Consider the following 15849-nt stretch of genomic DNA (forward strand, 5'->3'; position numbering starts at 1 on the left):
AGCAGCCATTGCTCTTTGTCATTGCTGGGGCTAAAGAAAAATGAGGGCCAAGAAACCTCCTGGTTTAGATAAATCTCAGATGCCACCTTTGGAAAATTTGAGGAACTGCCCGAAGAACAACTGTATTCCAAAGGAGCATTAGAAGTGCCCCATAAATCAAACCTGAGGCCACTCCAGAAGATATGATCACCTAAAAGAAATACCATAAGGCACCGTAACAGTCAAATAATGTCTTATCGTTTGCTGAAATGACCAAAATAGAAAACCATCAAGTTATGACCAAAAAAAAGTAAATAGATATAATAACTAAATATATTTCTTCCTCTGAAAATACTTCTTATGTCTCTACAAGATCTACTGTATCATATTCAAATTATTAAGAGCACTGACAATTTAGCTAAATGGACAATAGAGCGGTAAACATCAAAGTAAAATATTTAATCATCTTTATATTTTCTCTGTGTGATGTTAAGCACCTGGATATTTTTAAAACATCTGGACAATAAGGAAAAAAAAAAAAGCCCTCATTTTCATCACACTGTTTTGGTTACATGGACATAGTAGGCAACTCTTTCCAAGATCTTTATTAGCAAAATATGCTCCAATCAAAAGAAATACACAGGAAACCAAATGACTTGGTCTTTTTTCCCGTTATTCCCTCCCACACAAGATTTCCAAGCAAAACATTAACTATCAGGATAACTTAAGATGCATTTGGTTTCTTTAATCATCCGTTTCAGGGAACCTTTTCCTTCCTGATTTAAGAAACCAATGCTTTTGATAAGAATTCATTAAGTTGGCTACACTGAATAAAACATTTAAGTTTTTCTTGACAATTTCCCTCAAGATCATTCTTTGCAGGGAGCCCTTTATATAAAGTTATGTCAGATTAAATCAATCTTAGCTTTGTTATTAAAAAATATGAATTTCAACAATGAGGAAGACATATATCACATGGGGATGATTTAGTACTTAAGACATTTCTTATACCTGTGCTTTAAGATTCCTTCCACGTACATTGTTCAATAACCCACAACTGTATTTCTATAATACATTCTTACTAATATGAATTTGAAGTTACTTTTATCTGCCATGCTGCTTATATAATGATAAATCTGGGTAAGGCAGTATATTGTAGCATAATTATATATTTTCTCTGTTGGTTTTATTCAGTAATGGTAACTATTTCCCTCAAATATATAGCATTTGTAAGTCTTAGCATTGTTTGATCTTAATCTGAATGAGTTGAACCAGCTTTGTCTTTTTCTGAAATCAGTATATCAAACCTTTGCTTCAATTGTTGGTCATTTGAGTTTTGTATCTTTATAATACTTCTCTCATACAATTTAATTTTCAACCTATGCTGCCTTTAAAGGAATAAAGTTCTTAAAATTCACCTAATTTCACTAGAGTCTAGTCTAGGACCAAAACAATATAAGTTTCAAGAGGTAAGAGTCTAGATGTGTTGTGGTCTGCTCTGTTTCTTGATCCACACTTCAGAAGAGAACTGCTAGAGATGTGGACGGGAGACACAAACCCTTCACCAGGCATGATGGATGTTGAGGAGCAAAACCAAGTGTCAACTGCTTGAAGCACCAACATGTCAGTCAAAAATTAGGATGGCATATTTATCTCTTCAACCCAGTCAGTTTAATCTAGAAGACCCTCTAGGGTTTGTATTATCTCCTAATTAAATCTACTTTTCCATTGTCTTTTAATTTTCATACTTTCTTATATTTTTATTATTTTCTTACTGGACTTTTTGACAGCTTTAGAACCCTGATATCTACCTCCATTTTTTCTTCAAATTATCTCCAAGTTTGAGAAAAATGATCCACTTGATAACTTAGTAGTGCTACTTAAACTTAATGGGACACCTAGAAGGCCAGCAAGCTATGCTTAATATAAAAGAAACTTCAAGCTGATAACTTTTTCAACATTATTTACTCAGGCAAAATAAATAAGGAAATACAAAAGTCAACATAATAAAGTAAATGTAATTCCTTACTAAGAAATAGGGTTTTGAAATTTTCTGATTGATTGTTAATCATTCGGTTCCCTCACTTCATTTTGCAAATGCAGTCACAAGCTGTATTTATTGTTCTTAAATTGATACATGATACCATGTAAAAGAGAACTTTGTGTGGTTCATTCTGATATAGATGAAAATATCTATAAGTATAGATATGAACACAGAGAACATATTTTAACTGTTATGCCTCTAAATTCCACCTACGGCATAGCTTTCTTCAAAAGGATTTTGTTAAGATTAACTAAACTTCAAACAACATATTATACAATATGAATTGCTTTTATAAAGCTCAAGTTTATTGCTTGTTACCTACTAGACATTCTTTTAAATACATACACTAAATTGTTTAATTCTCACAACCTTACATAACATACTGAGATTTGAAGCACATAACAGTAAAAGAAAACAAAGAGAAAGTTAGTTTAGTCCTACACCATCATTTTGAAGATGAGTAAAAGGCATCTAAGGAAACTAAATATTTGCCCAAGGTCATCTGGCCGCTAGAAGCAGAAGAAGAGCTACTAGGTCATCCGGTCTGCTTGTTTTCTTCCATAAGCCAGGCTGTGTTTCTCAGAATTTAAAAAAAAAAAAAAAATTAATCTGATTTTATTTAAAGATTATTATCCAGAATTGACTTATAATGATTTGTCCCTTGGAATTACAGAATTTGCCATATATAAAGGATGAAAATGTAATTTTATGGTGTGCATTATAGTCAACATTTATTTAAGGAATTCTATCTTTTTTTCTTTTTTCCAAGTAATAGTATAGATTCAGTGGCAGGAAGTGAAAACACAGAGAATAGGTATATAAATTTAAACAAAAGAGCATGTTACCTGAAATATTTCTGGGTGTTTTGAGAGATACTAATATTTCTTCCAATAATTCTTTAACATTTTTTTCCAGCTTCAAGAAGGATTTTATGAGTTGTGATAAGAATTTGAGTTTATCAAAGGAGAGGAAAAAGTTTCTTCCTTTCTGTGGGCATTCAGGAGTTACTGTGAAAAGAGAAGATGAATACTATTACATTTGTACATTTTGTTTTCTCAGTAAATACTGAAATAATCTATGTGATTCCATAAGCCATCAAAACTAATAAAATCAGCAATTAAAGTTTATTCTTTAAGAAATGCATATAAAATCTCCTACGAGTTTCTTTTCTTTTGGGAAGCTGGAGATGAGTATTCTTCTTAATACAAATATGACAATTAAATAATTATATTGATTCTTAGAGTTTATAAACTGGTAATTGATTTGTAAAATCACATCTTCTATAATTCTATTTTTTTAAAAAGTCGGGACAACTTGAATCTAGTCACGAGAAAACATCAGGCAAACCCAAATTAACAGAAATTCTATAAAATAGCTGGTCTGTACTCTTTAAAAGTGGTATGTCACAAAACACAAAGACTAGGAAATGTTCTAGTCAAAAGGAGTAAAAAAAGGCATGACAATTAAAATCAATATATGATTGGTATTTTATTTACTTTATTATAAAGACTTATTGGGTTAATTTGGTGAAATCTGCACAAGGTCTACAGTCTCATGCTCTTATTTCATGATTATTTATTTTCTGATATGGGTAACTATACTGTGATTATTAAAGAGAATGCCCTTGTTTGTTTTTTTTCTAAAGTCTACTGATTTATTTTTTTTTATTTTATTAACATATAATGTATTTTCTTCAGGGGTACAAATCTGTGAATCCTTGGTCTTACACAATTCAAAGCACTCACGATAGCACATACCCTCCCCAGTGTCCATAACCTTGCAGGGGAGAATGCCCTTGTTTTTAAGAAATACACACTGGGGACGTCTGGGTGTCTCAGTCAGTTAAGCATCTGCCGTCAGTTCAGGTCATGATCTCAAGGTCCTGGGATCAAGCGTCACATCAGGCTCCCGGCTCAGCAAGGAGTCTGCTTCTTCCTCTCTCTCTCTGTCTGCTTCTCCCGATCCCTCTGCCTGCTACTCCCCCTGCTTGTACTTTCTGTGTCAAATAAATAAAATCTTGAAAAAAAATAAGAAATACACACTGAAGTATATAAGAACAAATATATGTAATCTACTCTCAGTTCAGGAAAAAAGTGGTTTTCAGAGAGAGTGAATGCAAATGTGGAAATATGGTAAAATACTAGCATTTGAGGAATCTTGATGTTTTTTGTTAGTCTGAAATTAAAATAAAAATTTAACTTAAAAGAGAAAATGACTAGACAAAGGATATGAGTTTTTAAGGCCTTAGAAGCATTCCTCCTATAGCATTAAAGAGAAGCAACTTAATTGTTGAATCTAGAACACATAATTCATGAAATCATGTTTAAAAATAACTTCTATCTAAATAATTGTGATATCAGTTTCTTTCAGAACAAAAAAAACTTAAACAATGATTGATTTTGCTTTTATAATTAATGTTTTTTTCTTTTAAAATTGTAATATACTACCATTTGAATATAGAAAAATATCTTACACTCTAAGCATGTGGAGAATAGAACCAACCTCACCAAATGGCACTTGGGATCAAGTTTTCAAGAATTTAAGGAATTCATCCTTTATTATTGTCACTTCGTTAAATATGTATTTAAGAACTACCTTGAGGCTTAATGACAAATTGGAAAATTCGTAAACTCTTATCAAGTAAGCACAAAGTGCATTTTGTGAGAAAATGCTGATAATGCCACTTGGACAAAATGTAAGGCCTGGTGATTCCTTGTGAGAAAAACATTACCTTCATCACATGGATTTAAAAAGAAGTTTCCAAAAAACCAATTTAATGGGCAATCCACTTCACCTCAATTAACCTTTAAAATGTTGGCATCAGACCCGTAACCATATGATAGAGGTTTTTAGTGACAACCACAAATTTGAGAGAGATCTGTCAGACAACTTAAACTGTGGAATTGAGTCCTGTTCTTAAAGAGTAAAATAAGGCTTAAAAAAAAAAAATTCACAAGTACCTACAAAAACTCTATTTCATCTCTAAATTGATGTTAGGCCCACAAACATTAAAGTCTATGTCTAAACAGCCCTGCTCACACCCATCGTTCTTCCACAGGTGTGCCACAGAACACAAACATGCATAATCAGTGTATAACTAAGGTTTGACCATGAAAATCATGACCTAAAAATGAAAAGAAAAGAGAATAAATATATTGTGTTTATTTAGTTGTTGCTTGATTCTCATTTTGCCTGTTTGATTTCTTTTAAGCTCTGCTCATGTGGTTGGAGGGGCTAGTATAACCTTCTAAACCTTAAAGATGTCCCTTTGGAACTAAATATTTATAAGCCGAAATTCTGGACTTTGAGAATTCTTCCTCATTCTTGAAGCAAACCATGAGACTCTGGACTCCAGGAAACAAACTGAGGGTTACAGAAGGGTGGCGGGTAGGGGAATGGAGTAACCAGGTGATGGGTATTAAGGAGTGCATGTGTTGGGATGAGCACTGGGTGTTATATGCAAATAAGGATTTGTTGAACATTTACACAAAAACTTATGATGTACTATATGCTGGCTAACTGAACATTAAAAAAAAAAACACAAAAAAGAATTCTTACTCGTTCTTTAATTGCTTAGCTAGAAATTAAGAAGGCTTTGTGCATCCCCATTCTAAGTACTGTATTTATAAAGCAAGCAAAGAATCAAAAAATCTTGGAGAATCAAAACAGTGTAATCTAATAGAGCTACTTGTTTAAAAATTATGTAGGGTCTGAGGATTCTATATGAAGAGGTCTTACCTTCATGACCTGGATTTAGAATAATCTTGTATTCCAGAAGTGTAACAATATTGAATGGTAAATCCATTTCAGTTCAATGCATCTTTATGACTTAATAATGAAAGAGGACAGAATAATATGTATGACCTAAATCTAATCATTTTTGTTCTAAAGAAGCAATGATTATGGTAGAGGTCCATTAATTAGCAATCCTTATTTCCTATTAGTATTAGCTCAGTGTTCTCCCAAGGGCTATTGTGAAGGTTCTTAATTTATGGAACAATAATTCTGTGATAAGTTCATTTTTTGAAAGTCCAATTAAAGCAAAATTAAGCAAAAAGGATGAAATAGCATAGCCCAAACTTGTCTTATTTTCCCCATAGTATCTCCCAGGACTAGAGTTCTAATCGTCACGTCTTAGGTCACTAATTCTTATTTGCCTACACATAGCTATTTTTCGGTTCCTTAGACTCTGAACTGTCAACCAAATTAGGAAAAGATTTCCCCTTTTACTCTTGCTTTCACTCAATTAATCTTTCTTTCCTTCTCTCACCATTCTGTTTATTCCTCTCCTCCAACTCATCTCCCCAGAAAACCTGATCTGGATACAATCAATTCACCTTCTCCTCTAAACTAATCTGGACCTTATCTGTTCTTTCCTAAACACTGTGCAAAGTGTCTTCCATCAGGAAATTTTGGACACACAGGCTTATACACAGGTGACTGTGTTTAGCTGGCCACCAATTACTGCTATAAAAGACCTGAAATAATGATTATCACTCTATTATATAGGATGGGCTCGATGTTTCTTAGGAAATACAAAATTCCCCTAAATCCTAATAATATTATAGATAAAAGTTAAACTGACATTTTACAGTAAGACTTCAATTTACCATCAACTAACAGAATAAATCCATGTTGAGGGTCCCCCCCATATTATTTTAATAAAAATTTTTCTAAAGTACAATATAAAATTCTCTGCTTTCTTATTTAGTGTTTAAAACAAAATTTAATTTTCTTCATAACAGAGTTATGCTAAAAGTTACTTTTTTTTTTTTAAGATTTTATTTATTTGCCAGACAGAGATCACAAGTAGGCAGAGAGGCAGGCAGAGAGAGAGAGGAGGAAGCAGGCTCCCTGCCGAGCAGAAAGCCTGATGCGGGGCTCGATCCCAGGACCTGGAGATCATGACCTGAGCCGAAGGCAGAGGCTTAACCCACTGAGCCACCCAGGCACCCCTAAAAGTTACTTTTTATATGCTGCTCTGAAAGATGATTATCTGTCCCTCAGCAAAGGGCATTTCTCAAACTCATTTGAAGAGGATTTTATGATCAAATAGGTTTAGGAATCACTATATACTAAATACTACTTAAAGTGACTCACAATGCATATTAGCATATTAAACTCTCCATTTAATTTTATAATACTGTAAATTTTTAAAAAACTTAATGTTTCTCAAGCTTTTTTTGACCAACGAACACCAGTTTACTAACAAATCTATTAACTTCTGGAACTTTCTCAAAGAGCAGTGTTGTTGAGGGCACCCTGCTCTAGATGACAGCCCTATCTGAGTATGTCACCTTGTAATTTTCCCCCTCATTGTTAGACCTTCAGTTGGCGGAAGGGGGGGGTCTTGTTACTGGCTATGTGACTGATTTTACCAGTATTTGCTTCTGCTTGTAAACTACTGTTCCTAACAGCATTATAGTATTCTGCTGACCCCTTTGAGAAACTAATTAAAGCCTTCTAAATCCCTATAGACCCTCTTGTTGGGAAAAAAAAAAAAAAAAATCTATGCAGTCATAGATTCAGGGCTGACCAGAGCCATCTGAAGTCCATTATGGCTCTCATTGGGCACTGTGGTCCAGGACCATCTGAATGGTTAAAAATGCATAATCCTTGCCTTCACCAGACCCTTTTTAAGCAAGTGCCCCAACTGAGTTCTCTGCTCTCTGGAGTTTGAGACCATGACCCATGGGTCCCACAAATTCTAGTTAAAAACTGTTATGGTAGATTATGGACATTGGGGAGGGCATGTGCTATGGTGAGTGCTGTGAAGTGTGTAAACCTGGCGATTCACAGACCTGTACTCCTGGGGCTAATAATACATTATACGTTTATAAAAAAATTAAAAAATAAAAAAAAACTGTTATGGTAGAAATTACTCTCTGGGCATTAGAAAATCTGGGGATTTTGGTCTTAGGAAGTCAACCAAAGAGGTGCTTTTATGTAAAATATCAATAACTTCAAAAGGAAATGTTCATTTTTTTCCTCTGATTTCTGGTTTTTAAGGAAATTTCTGGAAGAAATATGGAACAATTGTAGATAATTTCTAAGAGCAGATCCTATACATTTGCCCTAGGCAAAAGTACTGCTCCCAGGAAAACACCCAAAGAATAGCTATAGTTTTATAAGCACATTCATCGGAAATGTGAAAAGATTTCCATGAGGCCAGACATTATTTCCAGTGTATTCACAATAGTATGTCAAGAACACACCATAATTTCTTACACAGAGTGGGCACTAAAAACAAACAACAACAACAAAAAAACTGGTTAAAGAAATAAATATATGAAATCCAACAGGTCCTAGAAATAGCTAGGTTTGGCTCAGAACAGAGAAAGATTTTACACCTATTCCTAAGATGAATTCTTCAAAATAAGAAATATAGATTTAAGTCAATGAATAAGTAAACACATATATAAATAAATACAGTACTATACATTGCTTTTAGTATGTAGTTAGACAAAAGAAATTTGGAGATTATTTCTAAAATAGAAAATGTGTGCAAAAAATATGAAATCAATGATGAACTGGGGATTTGATAAAGCATGTTGATACAACTGACTTTAAAATAGGATTTTTTGTGTGAGTTTAAAAAAATAAAATTATACTTCAGGTAACATTATTGTAAACTATACTCAAATTAAAAAAAGAGTATACTTTAGAAATATATTTCACTATGAAATAATATGCACGGATATTCATAGAACTAATGTTCTAAAATTAAATGAAACCCTTTCTCTTCTCTCTCCAAATATATATGTATATACATATTCATCATAATATACACCCTTATGGATGTATCACTCATAAATAATATAGACTACAGACTACACTGAAAGGTGTTTTTCATCTCAGGACTAATAATTACAATATTAACTCTATTCTCTTGAGCAAAACTAAGGACATTGAAAATAAATCTTGAGGGACATTAGGGCTCCTCACATTTGATCCACAACAAAACAGTATTTGGAATAATTATCAAAGTCCAGCTAAATCAGACAAACCATAAAAGTACAGGTAGTTGCTGAAAGCACACATATTATTTTTCAAAACCATTAGCAACAGAATTCTTGTTAATAATAGCATTAAGATACAGGAGAAAATGAGAAGCTCGAAAATCAGATAATCTGAAGGTGGTAGATCAGTATAATAGGATAAAAGGAACGTTTTTTCGTTTTCCCAAGAAAAACGAACACTAGCCATTCTGTTATTGACTGTAAATGGATCCATCTTCAGTGAGGAAATATTCTTGGTGCTACCAGACCAATGATGTAAAAAAGAGGTAATGTGCAAAAGCTATTGGAAGTCTCATTATTCCAGATGAAATTCATGACATAATCAAATGGAATATATTTCTCCAGTAGAGAAAATTATTAAACAACATTGTTACAATAAGAAGTCAGCAGGGACCACACAGGAACAAATAATAAGCAGTACTTTTCCCAGTACCCAAGTCACTTCCTGAGAGCACGTAGGGCTTTGGAGCACACTGCAGTGTTCCAGAAGCCCGAAGGAGGGCTATGCCTCCCCTCAGTGCCAGCTTCCACAAGCCACATACCTGGGGAAGGAACAGAAGGAAAACACTATGTCCCCAAGTGTGTAAAGAACCTTCTTTGTCATGTTAGCCTAGTAAGTACACGGAGAATCATGGACAACCACAGGCATTGCTTTTTTGTCACATTAAGAAAGAAACTAAAGCTACTTTCCCTTTTTTCTTCAGCATTATCTGGGTAACTTTTAGTTATTTTTCAACAACTGAAATTTTTAAAAAATATTTTTCAAATATTTTTCACATATACAGAACTAGAAAAGCATTTGAAGTAAAACTATGAAAGCAGCATTTCCACCTTAGTTTTCAAAGCTGAATTTATGATTTCTTATCTCTGGTCAGGGAGCTTCCATAGGTAGGACCTGAATCAGACGGGGTAAAACTTCAAAATTAACCGACTAAACGAATGAGGGACAAAAGAAATTACTGAAAGGATGAAGTGTTTATCTTTTTTATTTTTTAAGATTTTATTTATTTATTTATTTGACAGACAGAGATCACAAGTAGACAGAGAGGCAGGCAAGGCGGGGTGCGGGGAGCAGGCTCCCCACTGAGCAGAGAGCCCGATGCGGGGCTCGATCCCAGGACCCTGAGATCATGAAGGCAGAAGCTTTACCCACTGAGCCACCCAGGTGCCCCAAGTGTTTATATTTGAAGTGAAAATGCAACCCAACAGAAGCTGAATGTGTGGAAATTTAGATGCCCCACTGACAAGTGTCAGGACCCCTCTTCTATATGATGAGAAAATGAAGAAGGAACTCTAGGGAAGGCTGAGCCTCATAAAGGTTCAGGGATCTGGGGCGCCAGGCTGCTTCGGTCAGTGGAGCATGCGACTCTTGATCTCGGGGCTGTAGATTTGAGCCTCACCTTTGGTTTAGAAATTACTTAAAATCTTTTTGTTTTCCTTTTTAGATTTATTTACTTATTTGAGAGAGAGAGAGAGACAGAGACAGAGAAAGAGAGAGAATGAGCACATGAGCGCACAAGCAGAGGGAAGGGGCAGAGGGACAAGCAGACTCTGGGTTGAGCAGGGAACCTGACAACGAGGACTCCATGGAGCTGGATCCCAGGACCCTGAGATCATGACCTGAGCCAAAGGCAGACACTTACCTGATGGAGACATTAAGGCACCCCAAAATTACTTAAAATCTTAAAAATAAAATCTTGTGAAAGTTAATGAATCTGAACTTGAAATCAGAGAACATTTAACTCTTAGAAACTGGACGTTGGACTACTCTGCGTCTCTCTGTCTCTCCCCACTTCCGTTTCTCCCGCATGTTTTATTATATGGAATACTGTTTATAGTTACGCTACCTGAAGCACAAGAGGTGATAGAGTAGAGAAGCTAACATGTAGAATTATGAGCCACATGGCGTGGGTTCAAATCCTCCCACTCCTCCCTACCAGCCATGTGACTTGGGACAGTTACTTAGTCTGTGACTCAATAGTGCATAGGTTGAACTGAGTTAACATATTAGAGTAGTAATTGAGAGGCAGTAAGTGCTGTATAATTATTAGATATTATTACCATCTTCTCTGAGAAGCCTGCCCTCAGATCCTAGGCCAACTTTGTTTCCTGTTCTACATGCTCCTTCCTATTTTACCTCACACATAGCTTCATTTTAGCACTAAGTAGGTCACATTGTAATTATCAGTTTGGGAAATGTGTCCTTTAATCTCCTAAAGGCTGAGATCCTTTTTCCCTAATACTGCATTCCCACTACTCAACAGAATGGTTACATGAATGAATGATTTCAAAATGATACATATGGCTTAGTGTCAGAGACAAAACCAATTGCTTTTAACCCATTATATTTTGTTTTTTTCTCCTTGCCATAAACATATGTCTTTAGTAAAATACTAATATTAAAAGAGTTTAACATTAGTTACTTTATGCCAATTTGAACAGGAAATGTTTGGGGAGAAAGAACTATAAACATATTAGAGATCTTGATTCACTATAAACCACTTTAAATATTACTATTTTTTAATGGACTCAGCCATCTCTAAGCTTAAACACTCACAGAGTTGCATGTAGACCACTCCAAGACCTTTCACTGTTCCTTTGCTATATGGATCCTTCAAAGCATTGGTTTTGCTTTTGTGTGGGTCATTTATCTTTTCTTTTCTTTTCAAATCTAAGCTATGCGCCTGTGTTCACAGAAACAATGTTTTGAATATAACTCTGGGAGGTTCCCAGATCCTTTAGGCCTTATGGTTCTACTGATCATCAGCTTGAAGCCCTCTGCCTTATCTGCTTGACTTTATGAGAATAGGCGTCACAGGTCTCCCTTCCACTATGAAGAGCTGTAGCCCCTAGAAATTCTACTTCCCTTTGCAAGCAGAGTAGGTTTAGTCCAGTTTCTACCCTACAGTCTCCTCTTCACACTTCACATGTGATAAAATAAAAGGTCTCAACATTTACAGACAACAAACTCTCTTGCCTACCACGACATAGGCCTTAAGTAAGGTGAGGAGAGAAACTGAGGAATAACTAATACTCCATCCTTTTAGAAACTTAGACAAACACGCAGGTCATACTAACTGACCACCGTGATGCTAGGGGAACATGACAACCAAAACATTCTATTATAAAAGACTGAGTTGCTAAGCATATGCTTCATCTGCATTTTAAAAAAGATTTTTATTTACTTATTTGAGCAAGAGAGAGAAAGCACAAGCGGGAGGCAGGAAGTGGCAAAGGGAGAGGGAGAAGCTGATTCCCTGCTCAGCAGGGAGCCCAAGTGCGGCTCAATCCCAGGACCCTGAGACTATGACCAAAGCCAAAGTCAGACACTTAACCGACTGAGCCACCCAGGCGTCCCACTCTGCATTTTTAAAATTTTCTTCCTTTGAGTGTTTTAGGCCAGGATAATTGTTATACTTAATTTTGTGTCCACTGACAGGACCATAATTCCTGGTCTAAAGGCAGGTAGACAGGGGCGCCTGGGTGGCATAGTGGGTTGAGCATCTGACTTTTGGTTTCAGCTCTGGTCATGATCACAGGAGTCATGAGATCGAGCTTAGCGCAAAGTCTGCTTGAGATTCTCTCTCCCTCTGCCCCGCCCACTCTTGCTCTTTCCCACTCCTCTTTCTAAAATAAATTTTAAAATCTTTAAAAATAATAATAATAATAAAGGCAGATAGACAAATGGACAGAGAGAACTGCTGCATTTGGAATAAACCCTGACAACCCAACAAAACCCCCACATGACAAGGAGGTTTGCTCACACAAGAAACACATCCTTGCTTCACATAACAAGAAAAGCCTAACCGACGAAAGAGGATGGAGGCACGTTGAAGCTATTCTTCTAGGTCAGTGAGAAAAACTGAAAAGAAACTGCTTCTATGATTACCTTTATGATTCCAAGGCCGACACTGGCTCCACTGGATGTCACCTAAACGTACGGCTAAATGATAACAAATTCTCCCACACTCCATTCCATCTTCTTTGGCAGAAGCTGGCTGTATTACATTAGCAAGGGATCAGGCTTCTTGTTCATTTGCCAAGGGCTTAATGCTTGTAGCCCTCTCCTATTTTCTACCTTTCTAATTTTATTTTCTTTTGACTGAGAACATGAGAGAGGATATCTGACTCATGATGTGGCCACTGTTAGTTGAAGATGCTAATCAAAGAATGGCTCACATTTGAATCCAGCCAAAATTGAGAACCATACCCAGGGCAAATTTCTGAATATTTTCTCAGCTGGCTTCTGTTTTATGCTGATTTAACTCCCAGTAATAAATACTTAGATATGCTGACCCTTTCAGGGAACATCTTAATAAAAAGACATTTCTAGGGGCGCCTGGGTGGCTCAGTGGGTTAAGCCGCTGCCTTCGGCTCGGGTCATGATCTTGGGGTCCTGGGATCGAGCCCCGCATCGGGCTCTCTGCTCAGCAGGGAGCCTGCTTCCTCCTCTCTCTCTGCCTGCCTCTCTGCCTGCTTGTGATCTCTCTCTGTCAAATAAATAAATAAAATCTTTAAAAAAAAAGACATTTCTAGTGTAATGAAATGAGGTTTGAATTCTAAGTACTGTATGCTAATGGCACATTATTAATGAAGTATCTTCCTAATATCCCTTTCTTAGCCTCAAGTTTTGCTAAAGTTCAGATAATTGTATCTCTTATCATATGTGTTACTTTCTATCATCATGACCCAAAATTAACCAACAGAAAAAACTTAAACTAAATTAACAATTCATTTTTACTACAGTCTAAGGTTGTATCTGAGAATTGATATTTCATCTTTAAAGGAATGTACCATGACAGAGATGTTACATTATCAGCTCTTAATATAACATGTTAGAAATTAATTTTAAAAATATAACACTGGAATAAAAATAATGCCATCATCAAAAAGATGGATATAAGTTAAGACACCTGCTGAGTGTGTATGCCTCCTAATATATTTTCTAATTAAATCCTAACCTTTCAAAAGAGTTGAACATTTTTCCTCTTTTATACTAAAAAATAAAAAATAAAAAATAAAGGATTCTCTTCACACTACCAGGTAGGCAAATTATAATGCCTATGAATATATGTTAAAATTAATATGAAAAGAGATAGCCATGGTGATAAGTGCAATCTCTCACACTTACCCCAGGAAGCTGTAGTCATGAGCTAATTATTGTAACAGAGACTAGTGCAGGCCTTAGACTTTGGGAAGCCATTTCCCAGGCGTGACAGCACCTCACACAGCAAATGTTATGGTTAATTTTATCCTTACAGCTGCCTTCCTCATCTAAGAAATAGTTATTCAGACATAAAGGCAAAGTCATATTTCCTTCAAACTTCAAATAGGACTTTGGAGAATCTTGGTGGTAGATATCATCTTTTAGTCTTCCCTCAAGACCTATGAGCTACAAAAACCACCTTTAAGTGGGTTTTGCTTGCTAATTCGACCAAAGATTTGCCTTGTGCCTACAATGCACAAGGTACCATGTAACTTATCACTCACGGTGACTGATAATCAGAGGAACGGAGTGAGATCCCAAAGCAAGATGGGAGTGACTAACATGGGTCATACCTCAGACCTGTCACCATCAGCTCCGTTGGCCCTTCCTGTCTCTTCAGAGTAAATTCATCTCCCCTTATTTAAGTTCAGGCAAGAAGAAAAACACTAGGTTCAATATATAAGAAAATATTAGAGCTAAGACAAGTCCATGGATTAAAAAACTAATTGAAGAAATTATCAGAGTTGATGGGTCATCCTATTTTGATATAGATGGTCAATGCTGGGCTCTATTTTCCTGTTCGCATTTGTTTCATGGGAACATTTTCTAACTGAAAGTAAAAAATATATGAAAATCAAACAACTGGATTTAGTTTTTTTGAGTGCGCAAATCTTAGATGTATTTGATTTTGATATACTAAAAACCATAAAATTGTTCAATAAAAACAGTATTTTAGAATTCAACTTGCATTGCATTTTGGGTCCAGGGTTACTAGTGACTGAGCTGTGTCACCAGTCCTTCCTGAGGAAGGAAGGGAGACAAGAGGAGCTGGAAGGAAAGACAGTAAGACATTAGCAGGATGCAGTTTCCTCAAACAGTGGCTGGTGCATTATAGTTTGTGGACAGATTTGGCCCACAGCCTATCTTGGATGGTCTGAGAGCTAAGCTGGCACTTTCTTCATAAACGGATAAGGGAAAAGTCAAAAGAAGGAGAGTATTTAACGGTATGTAAAATTATATGAAATCCAAGTTTTAGTGTCCACAAATCAAGTTTCGTTAGAGCACAGCCACGCTGATTCACTTAACTATTGTCTGTGTCTGTCCTGAGCTACGACACGTGGTGAGTAGTGGAGACACAGGCTATACAGCCTGCAGAGCCTAAAATATTAACTTTATCCCTTCACAGAAAGGGACAATTCAGCCCTGGAGAAGTAGGAAGGATGTGAAAAAGAGCAACAGTCACAGACAAGTTGATACACGAAGGGAGAAACAAGGTTAGAAAGGGACAGGCAAGATGAAAATGGTCTTCTAGGTGGATTCTTTATATACTTCTTTCCATTAGGTAATCTTACCTACTACACAGATCTATTTCTTCAACACTTTCCTCAAGTTATTTTTCTGCTCTAAAACCCTTAACAAGAACCATGTCTAATTTAAACATCAATGACTGTTTTTCAAGACTATGTAGTCTGTCCTCATGCTACACATCTCATCATTCATTCAATCCACCATTTTTCTGGCATCTTAATTTTCATCTGCCCAGCAGTCTTTGTCCCCTTCTTAACAAGCTCAGGGTTCCTTGGCCAATCAGAGGCTTTCCC

The 15849-nt window shown here is 35.9% G+C and overlaps 1 protein-coding gene across 4 annotated transcripts in view; it reads right to left on the reverse strand.

Annotated features, from left to right (window-relative positions):
* The window catches only part of KIAA0825 (KIAA0825 ortholog), a 407438-nt gene that overhangs the window by 287742 nt on the left and 103847 nt on the right, over positions 1-15849 (reverse strand). For all 4 annotated transcript variants that reach the window (XM_047731565.1, XM_047731566.1, XM_047731567.1 and 1 more), the window contains one exon: positions 2869-3030. In XM_047731565.1, coding sequence (XP_047587521.1) covers positions 2869-3030 — 162 coding nt within the window. The remainder of the gene's footprint in view (positions 1-2868; positions 3031-15849) is intronic.

The sequence above is a fragment of the Lutra lutra genome, chromosome 5, assembly GCF_902655055.1.
Source record: "Lutra lutra chromosome 5, mLutLut1.2, whole genome shotgun sequence".
NCBI lineage: Eukaryota > Metazoa > Chordata > Mammalia > Carnivora > Mustelidae > Lutra > Lutra lutra.